Below are 14,732 nucleotides of genomic sequence, written 5' to 3' on the forward strand. Positions count from 1 at the left end.
AAAGAGGGCAGAGTTAAGGTCGAATGGGCAACCTTAACTGTGCATGTCCTGGTTTTCAGACGTTTGTTTTTGCTCAACTCACTATTCTGAAATGGGACAATATACCACCAAGCATCCTTAACTCTGTGTTAATTTAGGGTTGGATTTTTTTTTTTTTTGCTATTGCCTCTTTTATATAGATGTGTGGAGACTCCATGGCCCAGCTTGCAATGCTTCATCTTGATGCTGAGTAACCTCCATGCAGTGGAGTGGAGTTCACTTTAATCAAGAGAGAGCATTGTATGCTGAAACCTGTAACCTCCATGACTTGTACCACTCTAATAAAGGTGGGAGTGTGTAATCTGTTGCATTCTATGATATTTAGGTGTGAACTTTTGTGTCCTGGCAAATGGCCACCTCAATTGGGAAAATTGTGGGTGTCCCTGTTGTAAGGTGGTTTGTATTTTCTGAAAGAGCCCTGCCAAATAATGACATAAAACACAAAGTCTGGAAATGATATAGTAAGAGATGGCACTTCCTATGGTAAAGGGGTAGCTGAAGAATGGGGTGACCTGCTATTTTTCAAGGCAGTACAGGCCAAAGATATATGAAAAATACAGGACAAAAGTTTCCATTAAGGGATACCACATTTTAGTCATAATACAAAATCATACGTTGTGTCACGCTGTTTGATATGCTGTATGATTACTGCTCTAAAACATTTTCTATCGGATCAAAAGCTTTTTAGCAGTTTCTTATTATATGCATTCAGCATCCTACCCAATCAAGGACCTTTCTTATTACATAGGATGGGTGGTCAGACTCCCATAGTCACAGGGGCAGCCTAATTGAACAAAGCACCATGCCTAAATCTCTGCTGGGTACCCAAGTCATCAGCCACGTGCTGGCTGACCTTTTTCTAATAGTTATCCATTACTGTGGACCAGGAGTGACTCTCCAGATGTGGCAACTGTGTGTAACTATCTCTGCCCAAGTAGTAATTCATTTCCCTGGGCCACAGGCGCAGTGCTGGCAAAGCTTATCAAATAAGTGTTCCCCCAGGCAGGTAAGCAGCTCTTCCCTTGTATAGGGGCTGGCTGACAAGGGACTTCAGTTCTTCCATTTCATTGGGGAGGGAGGCTAGAAATGATTGTCTGTCTCTCTGTTACCTGAAAAAGAAGCATTTAATTTGCTTAATTATTTATTTGTAAACCATTCCTTAAGATCATGCAGAACATAAAACAGATACAAATCCCACAAAGTAAACTCCAATACCTCCCCATGTGAGAGCGGTCAGAAAGATTTTATTGTCCATACATCCAAAACTTCAGGGCCTGATTCTCATGTATACCAGGACTCCTTAATACCACTCTGGCAATGTAATGAGGCCTTAAAGTGGGTGAAAGTTCAGTTGGTCAGAGCACTGTAAAAGGGCTTGAGTATAAACGAGAATCAGCCCCTCAATTTATACTCCAGAGTCCATCAAACCTGTATCCACATTATTCAGTTGTGTGGTCTTTCATCAGGATTGCATTTCACCATGGTCGTCTGCCATCGCAGTATCATTTCATCACAGCAATTCTTTATCACCATTGCTTTTTGACTAAATTATTGGTATCTCAGATTGAATATACGATGGTGAAGAAACACGATGAACTATTGCTGGCCTTATCTGCGCTACAGAAATGAAACACCGGTAACGGAACTAATGGAACTTGCATCACACAGGTTTAAGCACAAATAGCTTAATGCATCCTCACTAGCCCTGCTAAATTGTGCTTTGAAATCTTGCAGGGTAGCTCCACACCCACACTAGCACTGTGCTAAACCATTTCAGTTGCAAAGCTCTCTGATTACCTATCCCAGAGTTGCTGGCACAGCTCCCAACAACACTGCATTCCGGGAGACTTTGAAAGGCCATCAGTGCACTGTGGGATGGTAATGTGAGGACTAGTTTCAACTTGTCTATATCTACATTGTTCCTAAAACAATTAATACTAAAATAGTTCAGCTCAGTCGGTATTCCCTGATGAAGCATAAGCTATGTGGTATTTAGCTCCACTATAAACTCTTTGGAGCTAGGGTTGCCATCTTTCTAATTGCTGGTAACTGAACCCCGGAAGCCCCGCCACTGCTCCACCTCTTCCCCTCAAAGCCCCACCCCCATCACTAGCTCCTCTCCCCTTTCCCCATCCCTCGCTGGATTGTCTCAAGGTAGGAGGTGCCCTGCAGGTAGGAGGTGGCCCTGGCTGAGCAGGGCTGCCACTGGTTAGTGACTCTGCACCTCCTCTAGCCCTGCAGTAACTGTGACTTTTGGTGTGGGTGATACTTTCTGGTTAAAAACCAGGCACCTGGCAACCCTAAATGGCACCCAGACATAGAAAACCCAAAACTGGACTCTCCGGGTAAAATCCAGATGGGTGGCAACTCTGTTTGGAGCACTTTTGCGTATGTATGTGAGGTGTGTTACAATTGTTTGAGGAGCAAATACTTATTAAGGTAAATTTCAATAGTTTAGACAACACCATGGTGATGGCTGAAGCCCTTCTAAATTCATAGTTGTCAAGTTTCACTCTCAGGTCAAGGAGGTCAACACTGGGAGGAAATTCAGATTTTGTTTCTCCAGTTTTACTTTCTCCCTCTGTTCTATCTTGTTCCCACCCAACCTGTAATTGTTCTCCATTTCCTCAGCTCCCTCCAATCCTGCTGGTGATATGAAATTTGCTGCACACCTTCAAACTTCTAGCAGACTGCTCTCCCTGTCAGTTTAATAATTGGTGCTCCCGTCTGTGACGGGAACCCACCAATATGCTGAGTAGGAGCGCACTTGTGTTAAACACCGCAGAAAAACACCCATCTGATCAGTGTGTGCCTCCACAATATAGTCATCTGCTTCAGAAGCAAGAGGGAGATTAACAGTCTAGAGGAAACATAGTGGGAGTCAGAGGAGCTGGCAGGAGAAATGCCCCAAATGCAAGGGCTATCCTACTTTAGCCATATTCCTACTTTCGCCAGGACTCTCAGTAGGCCTGAAAGTGAGTGTTTGCATTTTCAACCTACAGTCTGATTTTTAATTTCAAGTTTGTTTGCTTTATACAAGGAGAAAATCAGGAGTTTCCCAGCTTCTTAGCTGAAGCGAGAAAGTCTCCTTTCAGCTTGACTGAAGATTTAAAAACCAAAATTAATCCTATTGAATAAGGCCTGCTGAGCCCATGGAAGGAAGAGCCCAGGCTTGCTTCCTGGTTGACTTTTCGTTTTTCATAGTCATACCTGCAGCAATAGGATTTAATTTTCTTCCACAAAACCAAATTCCATGACTCTGTATGGAGAATTACTGCTGAATTGAGCTATCCGTTCAGAAAAGAGGCCTAAATATATCGCTTAACCCTTGGTAGTATACTATTTACTATGGTCATACCAGTCAAAAGACATTACTGCTTTAAGAAAAATAAGCTGTTTCGTTTCAAAGCACATGGAACAAACGTGAAATCTATGAGAAATGAATTATGAAGCATGAAGCTCTTAAGAGGTGAAGTTCTACCTTATGGAAAAGCTTTCATAGAACTCCTTTGCTCTGTAGCCTTTTTTAGTACCACTAGAGGGTGCTCCAGGATAACTAATAATCTCCTGCAGTCCTTTCTACAGTGTACCGAGATCTGCATTATTCGTGTCAGATACTGGAGTGAATTTTTTGGTGAAAGTGAGTTACTATCAGCACCGGTTGAACCAAAACTATTTGAGGCAGACACGGTTCAAGCTTCATCCACACCATGTTACTGGGGCACTTCATTCTTCATCTACAGCAGCGATTTTCAACCCGGGGGCCGCGGAGCCATCGCAGACTATGTCTAAGATTTCCAATGGGGTCCGCACCTACATTTGAAATTTTTTAGGGGTTTGCAAATGAAAAGAGGTTGAAAGCCACTGAACTACAGCACCCTTACTGTTCCAGGTGTAAACTTTTCTTGAGCAGTGGGTGGTAGTTGTTCCAAACATGGAGCATTTTTGTTGTAGGGGCAGATTTTCTTTCCATGCCACCGCCTATGTCTGACACTGAATGCTACGCGGTGAAGTAAGTGTATTTAGTGATAAAATTGGCTCTCTGTAATATTTTTTTCATTGGTATGTACAACCGCCTCCATTGTTTTGTTTATTGTCCCTTATTGCAGTCACTGTATTTCTAATTGCTCACTTCCATCCTATGTTCTTCCTTACGACTCTCCCCTTCCCCCTTCATTTCCCCTGCCAGACTCGAACTGTACAGAAAAGTGCCAAATCTGCGAATCCTGGCCTGCGGTGGGGATGGAACGGTAGGTCTTCTGTGCATTTCACGTCAAACTCGATGATTGTCTCCATTAACTCAGAAAGGACAGAGTTGGACAAAAAAGCCCCTGCAAAGGAGACCTCAGTCCAGTATCTGCTTGAAGGGAACATTAATAATTAAGAGACTTTTCAACATGATAAGATATATTGCAAAGTTTCCCTTGCCACCCTGGTTAAGAATATCTGGGGGGTAAGGTGATATCTGTTATAATATTTGTGGATTACATTCTTGTTATGAATAAAATATGTACATGATACTATGCCTAAAAAAGCTTCCTTCACCCTTAAGCAGCTTTTACAACTGAACAATATTCAATTTTACTGGTCTTTTTCTCTGCTGTATCACCATTCTGACTGTTGCTGATATCCAAAAACTGATGATCCAGTGGGAAGGGTATGTGACGTAGGCATAGTTTGACTTCTGTATTTGCGGGGAGGCGGGGGGCAGTTCCAGTCAGGCCAGCGGGGCCACGTGTGTGTGTGGGGCAAACTCCATGCCTGTCCGAGACTTGCAGTTTTGAGGGGGGGGGGCAGTATCTTCTGTCCCACTCAACTATGCCCATGGTATGTGATGAGGAGTCAGGAGATCCACTTTCTATTCCATGTCTGCCATTGTCTCCCTTTGTGACTATAGGCAAGTTGTGTGTTCCTCTCCCAATTCCTTTGTAAAGTATTTTGATATCTGTGCATGAAAGGAAGGATGGTTCAGTGGCTAGGGTGCTACCCTGGGAGTTGGGAGACCTGGGTTCAATTTCCCGCTCTGCCACAGACTTCCTGTGTGTCCTTGGGCAAGTCATTTAGACTCTCTGTGCCTCAATTCCCCATCTGTAACATGGGGATAGTACAGGTGTGTGATGAGGATCTCTAAATTAGAGATTGTGCGGTGCACAGATTCTACACTGACAAGGACCATATAAATATCTAAGATATATAGGTGCTGAGTATTAGATATGGTTGTGATTCTTCTGCTCATACACGCATACTCCTGCTAGCTCTCATTGAGTTAGCATAAGTATAAGTAGCATTGTAGCTGTGTTAGCACAGGCAGCTGCAGTGGAGACGTGGTCAAGCCATGCCAAGTACAAATCCCTCTGAAATCAGTGGATATGTGTTTTGGCATGGCTCATCCATGTCTCTGCCGCTGCTCCCCATGCTACTGTGGCTACACTGCTAGCTCACTGAGTGCTTGTGGGAGCATATGTACATGAGGAGGAGAATCACACCTCTACTTCCTAGTGTAGATGTAGCCTATTTGTGAGCCAATATAGAAGCTTTCTTCTTCATAATCAGCTTCTCTCAATATTGCCTGTGATTTTGTCATACTCCAGTGTGTATGACATTGCACTGTCCCTTCTGAGATAGCTAAATGTGATCAGGTGCATTTCCACCAGGGTGGTATATAAGGTGTAGGGGCTACCCTGATGACAGAATTCTGCCACCCAAGCTGAGAAATCATATCATTGGGGGCTGGAATGGTTTACAATGGACATAAGTGGGGATATTCAAAGGAGCCTAAAGGAATAAGGCCCCCAACTCCCATTGAGTTTCAGGGGAAGCTGGGTATCTAATCTCCTTAGGCCCATGTAAAAATCCCAGCCTTAGTGAATATTAATATGAATGGAAGGGTGCCTTCTCTGTTGGAGAAAAAGTAGGAGTGAACCAGTTAGGGTCCAGCAAAGGGCCATCTTCTGTGATTCACTAGGGATTGTTTCCTTCAGAACCTACAGGACACTGTTTCAGCGGAGGACATAGTGAAAATAGATAATCTTCCAATGTATTTGTCAAATGTTTCCAGTCTGCCATCCAAGGGAGCTGAAACTATAATGTGAGTTAATCTAGGTCCACAGAATTTTTAATATAAAAATTAGTGCAGCTCGATTGGCTCTTACCAACTCTTGTTTTCTCTTGACTTCACAGTATGAGCAATAGGGGGCAGCACCGTATCATTAGTGTGAACAACTCTAGACTGTTATCTTTGCTGCTGTTAAATTTGAAACAAATTAATATCTTATTGTCCCAAAAGCCAATGAAAAATCTTGCTCAGATGGACTTAGTGAATATTCAGTGAGACCAGATATCACTTTGCCTTGCTGACATGAAACAGAAGGCAGAAGCTTTTCCAGTTTCACTGCTTGCTCTCCTTTTCCTGGGGATACATGGAAGGCTGTAGCCTCCAGGGCTGTCAATCTCCGCTCCTTTCACCATCATACAGTTCACAAGCGATGGTAGGCCTTGTCACCTCTTGCCCCAAGACTGCTGTTGGATATTTAGAGACTGAGTCAAACTAAATAATAAGGCTTGCCACTCAAATAGAATCAATGTATGTGTCATTTCAAAGCAGTTTTACAAGGTGATTTAATAGTATTATCTCCACTCTACAGACTGGGAGACTGAGGCACGATGAAGTGATCTGCCCAATTTTAGATAGCAAGTCAATGGCAGAGTGGTGGTCCAATTGGCTTCAGTTGGGCCCAGGATTTCACCTTAGGGTTTCCTGACTCCATCTCCTATTCTAAGCACCAGAGGCCAGATTTTTAAAGGTATGGGAGTTAGGCTCCTAGCCCCTTTTGAAAATCCCACTATGTGTCTAAAGACCTTAAAAAATCTGTCCCTCAGTAACTGTGCTTCCCATACCACCATTTTAAAATGTAAATTCTACATTATTCTAATATAGTTAAATAGCCCTTTTCAGCTCAAAGAAATGCAGAAAGTCCTTTAAAAATTCTATACCTACAAGAGTCACTTCCACCACCACATACCACTAATCCACAGCTATTGGTAGAACATGAAAGCTGTTTAATAGCACAAAGCAACACTACTCAGTAGTAAACAAGAATTCTTTAGATACTGGAGTTCAAGTAGGAATTTGGCCTGGATAGCAAAGCTAACATTTCCACTCTTGCAAAAAGTACCTTGGGATCTTTGATAACCACAAATGGTCAGGACCTTGGTTTTGTGCCTCATTTAAAGGATGGCATCTCCAGTGGTACAGTTCCTTATAACCCTTACTTTCAATGCTGTTACTGTGAAAAAATAATTAGGATGAGTTTCAGATGTTTGTTCTTAGTAATTTTTAACTTAATTTTTTTATTCAGTTTTTTAAAATGCTGTCTAGTTTTGCTTTATGGTTCTTGGTAGAAGATAATCCAAGGAGGTCTTTTGTTTTATGAGAAGAATTTCAATAAAAAACCCTCAAAGCAATGTTAAGTCAGGTATAAATACAAGTCCATAATTGTAGGTGCTTTTGTTTCCTGTTCAGGGAAAGGGTGGAATGATTGTTGTTAAATCAATATAATAATAAATAATGCCAATTCATTATTTTTAATAATCAGCATTTATGTACAACTTGACATCCAGTTGCTCCTTGTAACACTCCTGTGAGGCAGGCTGTTATCCCTATTTTGCAGAAGAGGAAGCTGAGGCAGGGAGGCTAAATGGTTTTCAGCAGTGCTCATTTCTGCATCTCCCATTAATATCACTTGACCATCTGTGTGATGAGGATAAACTGTTTGTCTGTTTCTCTCTTTCACTATTTAAATCCACCTAATTTGATTTCTTTCCCTTTTCTGTTCTCTGTTTGCAGGTGGGCTGGATCCTCTCCATCCTGGATGAGCTACAGCTCAGCCCCCAGCCTCCTGTTGCCGTCCTTCCCCTTGGCACTGGGAATGACCTTGCTCGCACCCTCAACTGGGGAGGGGTAAGCACTGACTTCAGTACTCTCTTCTTTGTGCCTTACCAGCTATTCATTCTAATTGGTAGTTGTTCTGGGTGGGGCTTCTGCTAGCTACAGCAGTGGAGTGAAGGCAGGGACATATCCAAAATCCATTCCAGATTGAAATTGATTTTTGTGCCTGTTTCCATTCTTGTGATGCACTTAGAATTATTGCAGATGGAGACAAATACAATTGAAGTTCTTCCCTGTTCCATGGTGGGATCCAGAGTCTATTCAAAGCTGACAGCAAAATTAAATTCTAACATGTCTCTCTAGCCCACACAATGAAGTAAAATACAGGGCACCTCAACTGCTCTAATAACTAGTGCCTACTTTGGACCAGATCCTGCAAATGAACTGTGCGAATTTCAGCAGCTGCATGTGGGTTCTAGAATGCTACTTTTGCTTGTTTTTTTGGTTCTTATGGATTTGCACCCTCTGAGTTTGCTTTGATTTTTGGGTTTATGCAAGCTTAAAAAGTGAAAGCTCAGTTCATCTGAAACAAACAAGTTTTGGCTTGGTTTGTGGTTGAAACCATCCCACCCTCCCTGACAGCTATGAAAAGGTTTATGTGAAACTCAGATTGCATCTGCCCAAAGGTTCACAAACCCATACTGCGTTTCAGGTTTGTGATGAAACAAGGCAAGATCTTATGAACAATTTAGGGCAAGGATTTTATTGCATGTGTGTACAGAATCTTGCCACCTGTGGTCAGTAGGACCTGTGGACTGCAGAAAACGGCATGGCACTCTTAGTAAAATCTGTTGAGTCACCTCCATATACCATTGGCTTTACTGTGCTGGTCAGAGATTGTAAATCTCAACAGTTGTTTGCCAAACCTCTTGTTCCTGGTTCATCCACAGTCTAAATTTATGAACCTGTTGGGCAGACTTAGTCTGGATTTCATGCAAACTTTCTTCACGCAGATCTGGCCTGGCCTGGTCACTGGTGTCTCAGTCAGGTAATTAACGTGAGACGTGATGGTGTTCTAGAAGTCCATTAGTGAGTCTTTGGTGGTGCTCATTCTGCTTCCAGGGTTACACAGATGAGCCTGTCTCGAAGATTCTCTGTCACGTAGAAGATGGGACTATTGTCCAGCTGGACCGCTGGAACCTCCAGGTGGAACGAAACCCCGATTTGCCGCAGGAAGAAATTGAGGACGGGGCACGTAAGGTTAGAGCTGCCTGTTTTACAGCAGAGAGAGCCTGCAGGATGCAAGCTGGGGTTTCTGGGACTCAGGAAAACATTTTCCACTCTCGTCGTCTCCTACAGCAAGGTTAAAGATGTCACCACATTCAGACGTAGATCATAGTTACAGCAAGCTGCCCATTTGTTGTCCCTCATAATGCTCAATATCTGAACGCTTAAACAAACTCCTTGTTCACTGGGCCAAAGGATGAACATCTGTGGCATTTCATTTGTCAGATTATTACTTCTTCCCCTGGCCTTGTTAGCTGTGGTGATAAAGGCTAGCCCCATGATCCAGTCCTCAATTGATTGAAAAACCACAAAGCAGATGTATATTCTTTGGGCTGCTGCTAGTGGATACCAGTTGTGTATCTGGTCTCTAAGTTTTGTATGGGTTGCTAGCCTGTGTCTTTTGAGGTTGTCATCCCCTTCCCTCTGTGTGGTCCCGTTACATCACTGACCCTCCCCCATTTGGTCTGTGAGTTGGAAGGTTTTCAAATATTTTGGAATATTTGTCATGGGAGGAGCTGTATTTCTGTTCTCTCCTGTTTAATCTGCAATTATTTTAAAGTGAGGCAATAGCCAGAAAAATGAAATGACTCCTTGTTCCTGCACACAGAGCCCTCTAACCTTTCTGAGTTATAATTTACTGAACTCTAGCTTTCCTTCTTGTCAGCCTAATAGAGCCAATATAGTAGTGAAAGGGCCAGATGTGCTCTAGTCTGCCTCATGCATCATCAACAGAATTACCAGCTGAGTTCTGAATCCAGGATCTGTATTGCTGCTGATGATGTATGAAGCAGAAAGAACACAGCTTGATTTTTCAGATGCCATGCTGAGCTTGTAGTGCCAGCAATTAGGAGAATCTTTGTTTTGACATGTTAAATAGGAGATTGCTGAGAGAGGATAAATAGGGAACCCCATGATGTCATGTTTACAGAGTCACTTATGTGACCATAAAGCACTGCAGATGTGTTTGTGTTCTTTCATTTTTGCATTTGATTACCTTCAGCAAGTTGTTTCCAGCCTTCATAGCAACTCTGCATATAAAATTTCCCACAGCTTTCTCTTCTCTCCTTCTATAGCTTTTCAAAAAGTTGTTAATTTGAGGGATGGCATGAAATATTTGGTCGTCTTTTCTTGCATACTGTACCCAAAACAGTTTCACATGTTTTCTTTCTGGTCTTTGATTGCAGCTTCCACTCAGTGTCTTCAATAATTACTTCAGCCTTGGATTTGATGCACATGTCACGCTGGAATTCCATGAATCCCGAGGTGAGAGGAACTCTTAGGGTACATCTACACTACAGGGGGGAGTCGATTTAAGATACGCAAATTCAGCTACGTGAATAGCGTAGCTGAATTCGACGTATCGTAGCCGACTTACCCCGTTGTGAGGACGGCGGCAAAATCGACTTCTGCAGCTTTCTGTCGGCGGCGCTTACTACCACCTCCGCTGGTGGAGTAAGAGCGCCGATTCGGGGATCGATTGTCGCGTCCCAACGGGACGCGATAAATCGATCCCCGAGAGGTCGATTTCTACCCGCCGATTCAGGCGGGTAGTATAGACCTAGCCTTAATTCCCTTAGCTGTGGGAATCATAGGAATGGACAAATGACTTCTGAATTTTAGCTAGGGTTGGCTATGACAACTTGTTTCCCAAAATCTAAAGGGAATGCTGAAACATATAAATTCCTGTCCCAGACAAGAAAGTGGGAAGAATGATTCTAGCACTAGTTTCTGAAGGACTTATTATGCCACAGTTGGACAAATGTGTCCAGTTTTGTGTATCACACTGAAGAAAGGATACTGAAGAAATAGAAAAGGTTTTGGTGATATAACAAGATTGATGAAATTGGTTGGAAAAGCTGAGATTCATGGGAGGAAAAGAGACTAAGAGGGGAGAGATTTGAAGTTTCTAAAGGAGATGTTAAAGGGAGCTGTAGATACTATAAAAGGCTTACGTTGATCCAGAATGAGGGCATGTGGACAAAAATAAGGAAACAGCAGAGAGAAAAAGAGAATTTACATTGGGTGCAAATTTTTCCCATAGTGGGGGAGGGGTTGGAATGGGGAGTGATAGGGATGTGAAGTTGTGGATTGTAGATGCAGCAGTAGTAAAGTCAGGTTTACAGAAGAACTAGAGAGAGACTTATTATGAAAGACTATGGTATAGTATTATTGTGTTGAGTTAGACAATACTGAGCCCTAGATCCGCTATGTTCGTAAGGAAATAAACAGGCCTTCATAATAATCCATAAAAATCCCCCAGGAGTCCTAGCTTGGGCTGCTGTATTACTTTATTTCTCTTCATGCTGATGAAGAGTGTGTCCTGCCAGAAACTCTCACAGAATTCCAAATATGCCTAAACAGCTGAGTTTTGGCTTGAGAGGCAGTACATTGTGTGCATGTGTTAGGTAAGCATATTTATATTACCAGAGCTGCTGTTCAATTTTCCTTGGTCAGCATGTTGTTGATTTAGCTGTGTGAGTTTTGAACTGAATTCTCACTTGTTCTCATTTTTCTACTATAACAATGTCATTAAAAAAGTAAAAAGATAGCACCCTCATGCCAGGCTAAATAAAGAGCTGAATGCCTGATGGAATGAGCTAATGCATATTTTATAATGTTTAAGACTGCTGTAAGCTTCAGGAATAATAATGAAGGGCCACAGAAGGGCACAGGAATGAAATGATGACAGCACTCTGCATTTCTTTATAAGTGCACCCCAGTGTGCATTCCTAATGTGGTTGCAAACATACAGTATAGAGGATTTTCATGGCTACCCTCTCACTTAGTGGAAGCATTACTTAATTATGAAGTTGTAGAGCTATATAAAGAATGGATGTTATTCCAGACATGCCAGTGTTTTAAAAATTTAGATGAGAGAGAGAAAATACTCAGAGCAATCTGTGTGTGGGTATGTGTGGATGGAGAAGCTTGCAAAGCACCTGCATCTGCTGTTCCCATTCTAGCTGGCACAGTTATTTTCTCACTTTCTTGAACACAAAAACTTACAAATGAGTCCTGTGTGTACAGGGGAAGAAAAGCTTAAAGCTTACATTTTGGTGTCATTATTGTCCTGTGTGTGTTTGTTTTCATTTAATTTCCTCTGTTGTGTTATTTATGGACATAAACAGGATGGGTCAGACTCTGATCTCATTTACAACTGGTGTAAATCCAGAGTAAGTCCATTGAAATCAGTGGAATTATTCTGGGTTTACACTAGTTTCATTAAAGCAGAATTTGGTCCAATGAATTGAACGTGCATGCGCATTCCTGCCTTCAGAGCTATTGTTAATGATATAAAATATCATGAAGCAAATAAAATAAATAAAGATACCGACTTGAACTCTCCTAGTCCACTTGGGCATTTCACAGTGTTGAAATGTAACTGCCCTCTAAGGTAGCTGGGTATTTCCCTTTAGGTAGACTAGGTAGTAAGTGTCTCAAATGTTACTTTTAATGAACGTTGCCTTTTCAGTTGGGACCTTGGTGCTTATGTGACCAGTTACTTGTTTGAGGGGAGACTGAACTGTTAGGCTTGGTCCTGAATATGGGGCAGCACGTAGCTGTGCTGTTCCGGAAAGAGCTCTGGGAAGGAAACTCTGCTTCTGAGTCACAATTCCTCCCCTATTCTCTTCTTGCTCTAGGAGGAAGTAAATTACTTCACCCCTTTTAGATATGCCATTTATTTCCTAATCCCTACCCCCGTTTCTGGCCACATTTGGTGGCTGACGCTTGGGGTATAATTGAGACAGAGCGCTCCACTCCTCCCCACTCAGTTTCTTGAGAAGTGGGTGTGATGGGTTGGATCACAGAAACCCCCTTGGGGCTGCCAACTGATGTGCCAAGACTACTTCTGCCCCTGCTTTCCTGCCCTGGCAGCTTGGGACTTCAGTGCCCTGCCTGATTTGAGCCAGACCCGCTAACCTGCTGCAAACCCAGACCCAGGTCTGAACCATGTCCCTTAACAGCTGTAGGCTTAATTGAAAGCAGTTTAAGATGTGGTCCTGTCTTTAACACTCAGATGCCCAACTCCAAACCCCAAATAAATCCATTTTACCCTGTATAAAGCTTATACAGGGCAAACTCATAAAGTGTTTGCACTCTAACACTGATAGAGAGGTATGCACAACTTTTTGCCCCCCCCCCCCCCTCCCAGTATTAATACATACTCTGGGTTAATTAATAAGTAAAAAGTGATTTTATTAAATACAGAAAGTAGGATTTAAGTGGTTCCAAGTAGTAACAGACAGAACAAAGTGAATTACCAAGTAAAATAAAATAAAACAAATCTAAATCTAATACAGTAAGAAAACTGAATACAGATAAAATCTCACCCTCAGAGATGTTTCAATAAGCTTCTTTCACAGACTGGACGCCTTCCTAATCTGGGCACAATCCTTTCCCCTGGTACAGCCCTTGTTCCAGCTCAGGTGGTAGCTAGGGGATTTCTAATGATTGCAGCCCTCTTTGTTCTGTTCGACCCCCTTATATGGCTTTGGCACAAGTTAGGAATCTTTTGTCTCTCTGGGTCCCTAACCCCACTTCTAAATGGAAAAGCACCAGGTTTAAGATGGATTTCAGTACCAGGTGACATGGTCACATGTCCTGTAAGACCCTAAGCCTTCATTCCTCCCAGCCTGACTCAAAGGAAGGCCTGCAAGCAAACAGAGCCATCCACAGTCAATTGTCCTGGTTGATGGGAGCCATCAAGATTCCAAACCACCATTAATGGCCCACACTTTGCATAATTATAATAGGCCCTCAGAGTTATATTTCATATTTCTAGTTTCAGATACAAGAGTGATACATTTATACAAATAGGATGACCACACTCAGTAGGTTATAAGCTTTGTAATTATACCTTACAAGAGACCTTTTGCATGGAGCATATTTTAGTTACATTATATTCACACTCATTAGCATATTTTCCTAAAATCATATAGAGTGCAACGTCACAGTAGGAGTCCAGGGCATGCAGCCCCTGCCTTCCACCTATACCCAGAGCTGCAATCCAGGGAATTTTAATGTGGCCATTCAGAAGGGGAAGCCCTTGCTCTGTAGATATCCCATTCACCAGTTGCTGGGGACACTGTAACCCTTTGTAGGCAGAACCACCACTTGTGCATGTAAATAGAGATGTGATTTGCAGGTGCAACAAAACAAGCGATTTGTGAACATATGACCCGGAATGTATTGATATGGTAGAGTCCTGCATTTGACGTTTACCCACAACAAAGCAAACAGGATCATTCGGCAGGCTGAGTGCAATCAAACAACACGTGTTTTTAATACAGGCAAGTGCAGGCCATACATCAACGGATAGAAAATGTAGGTCACACTACAATATGGAAGTCTGTATTCTGGAAAGCAGTGATTCATAAAAGGACTTAGGAGGTCTTTATAGGTGACCAACTGAATTTGAGGTCCCAGTGTGATGATGTGGTCAAAAGGGCTATCATGATACTTGGATGGATTAACAGGGAATCATCATGCATGAGTAGGGGAGATATTACCTATGTAT

At 42.4% G+C, this 14,732-nt stretch overlaps 1 protein-coding gene across 5 annotated transcripts in view; it reads left to right on the top strand.

Moving 5' to 3' along the window:
• Positions 1–14,732, top strand: part of DGKI (diacylglycerol kinase iota) — a 287,790-nt gene that overhangs the window by 156,857 nt on the left and 116,201 nt on the right. For all 5 annotated transcript variants that reach the window (XR_010592257.1, XM_008171112.4, XM_065565893.1 and 2 more), the window contains exons 12-15: positions 4,229–4,289; positions 7,886–7,999; positions 9,050–9,187; positions 10,399–10,477. Coding sequence is in view for 4 of the 5 variants with exons in the window: in XM_008171112.4 (XP_008169334.2) it covers positions 4,229–4,289; positions 7,886–7,999; positions 9,050–9,187; positions 10,399–10,477 (392 nt within the window). In the remaining variant the exon portion in view is untranslated. The remainder of the gene's footprint in view (positions 1–4,228; positions 4,290–7,885; positions 8,000–9,049; positions 9,188–10,398; positions 10,478–14,732) is intronic.

The sequence above is a fragment of the Chrysemys picta genome, chromosome 1 (genome assembly GCF_011386835.1).
Source record: "Chrysemys picta bellii isolate R12L10 chromosome 1, ASM1138683v2, whole genome shotgun sequence".
Classification (NCBI taxonomy): domain Eukaryota; kingdom Metazoa; phylum Chordata; order Testudines; family Emydidae; genus Chrysemys; species Chrysemys picta.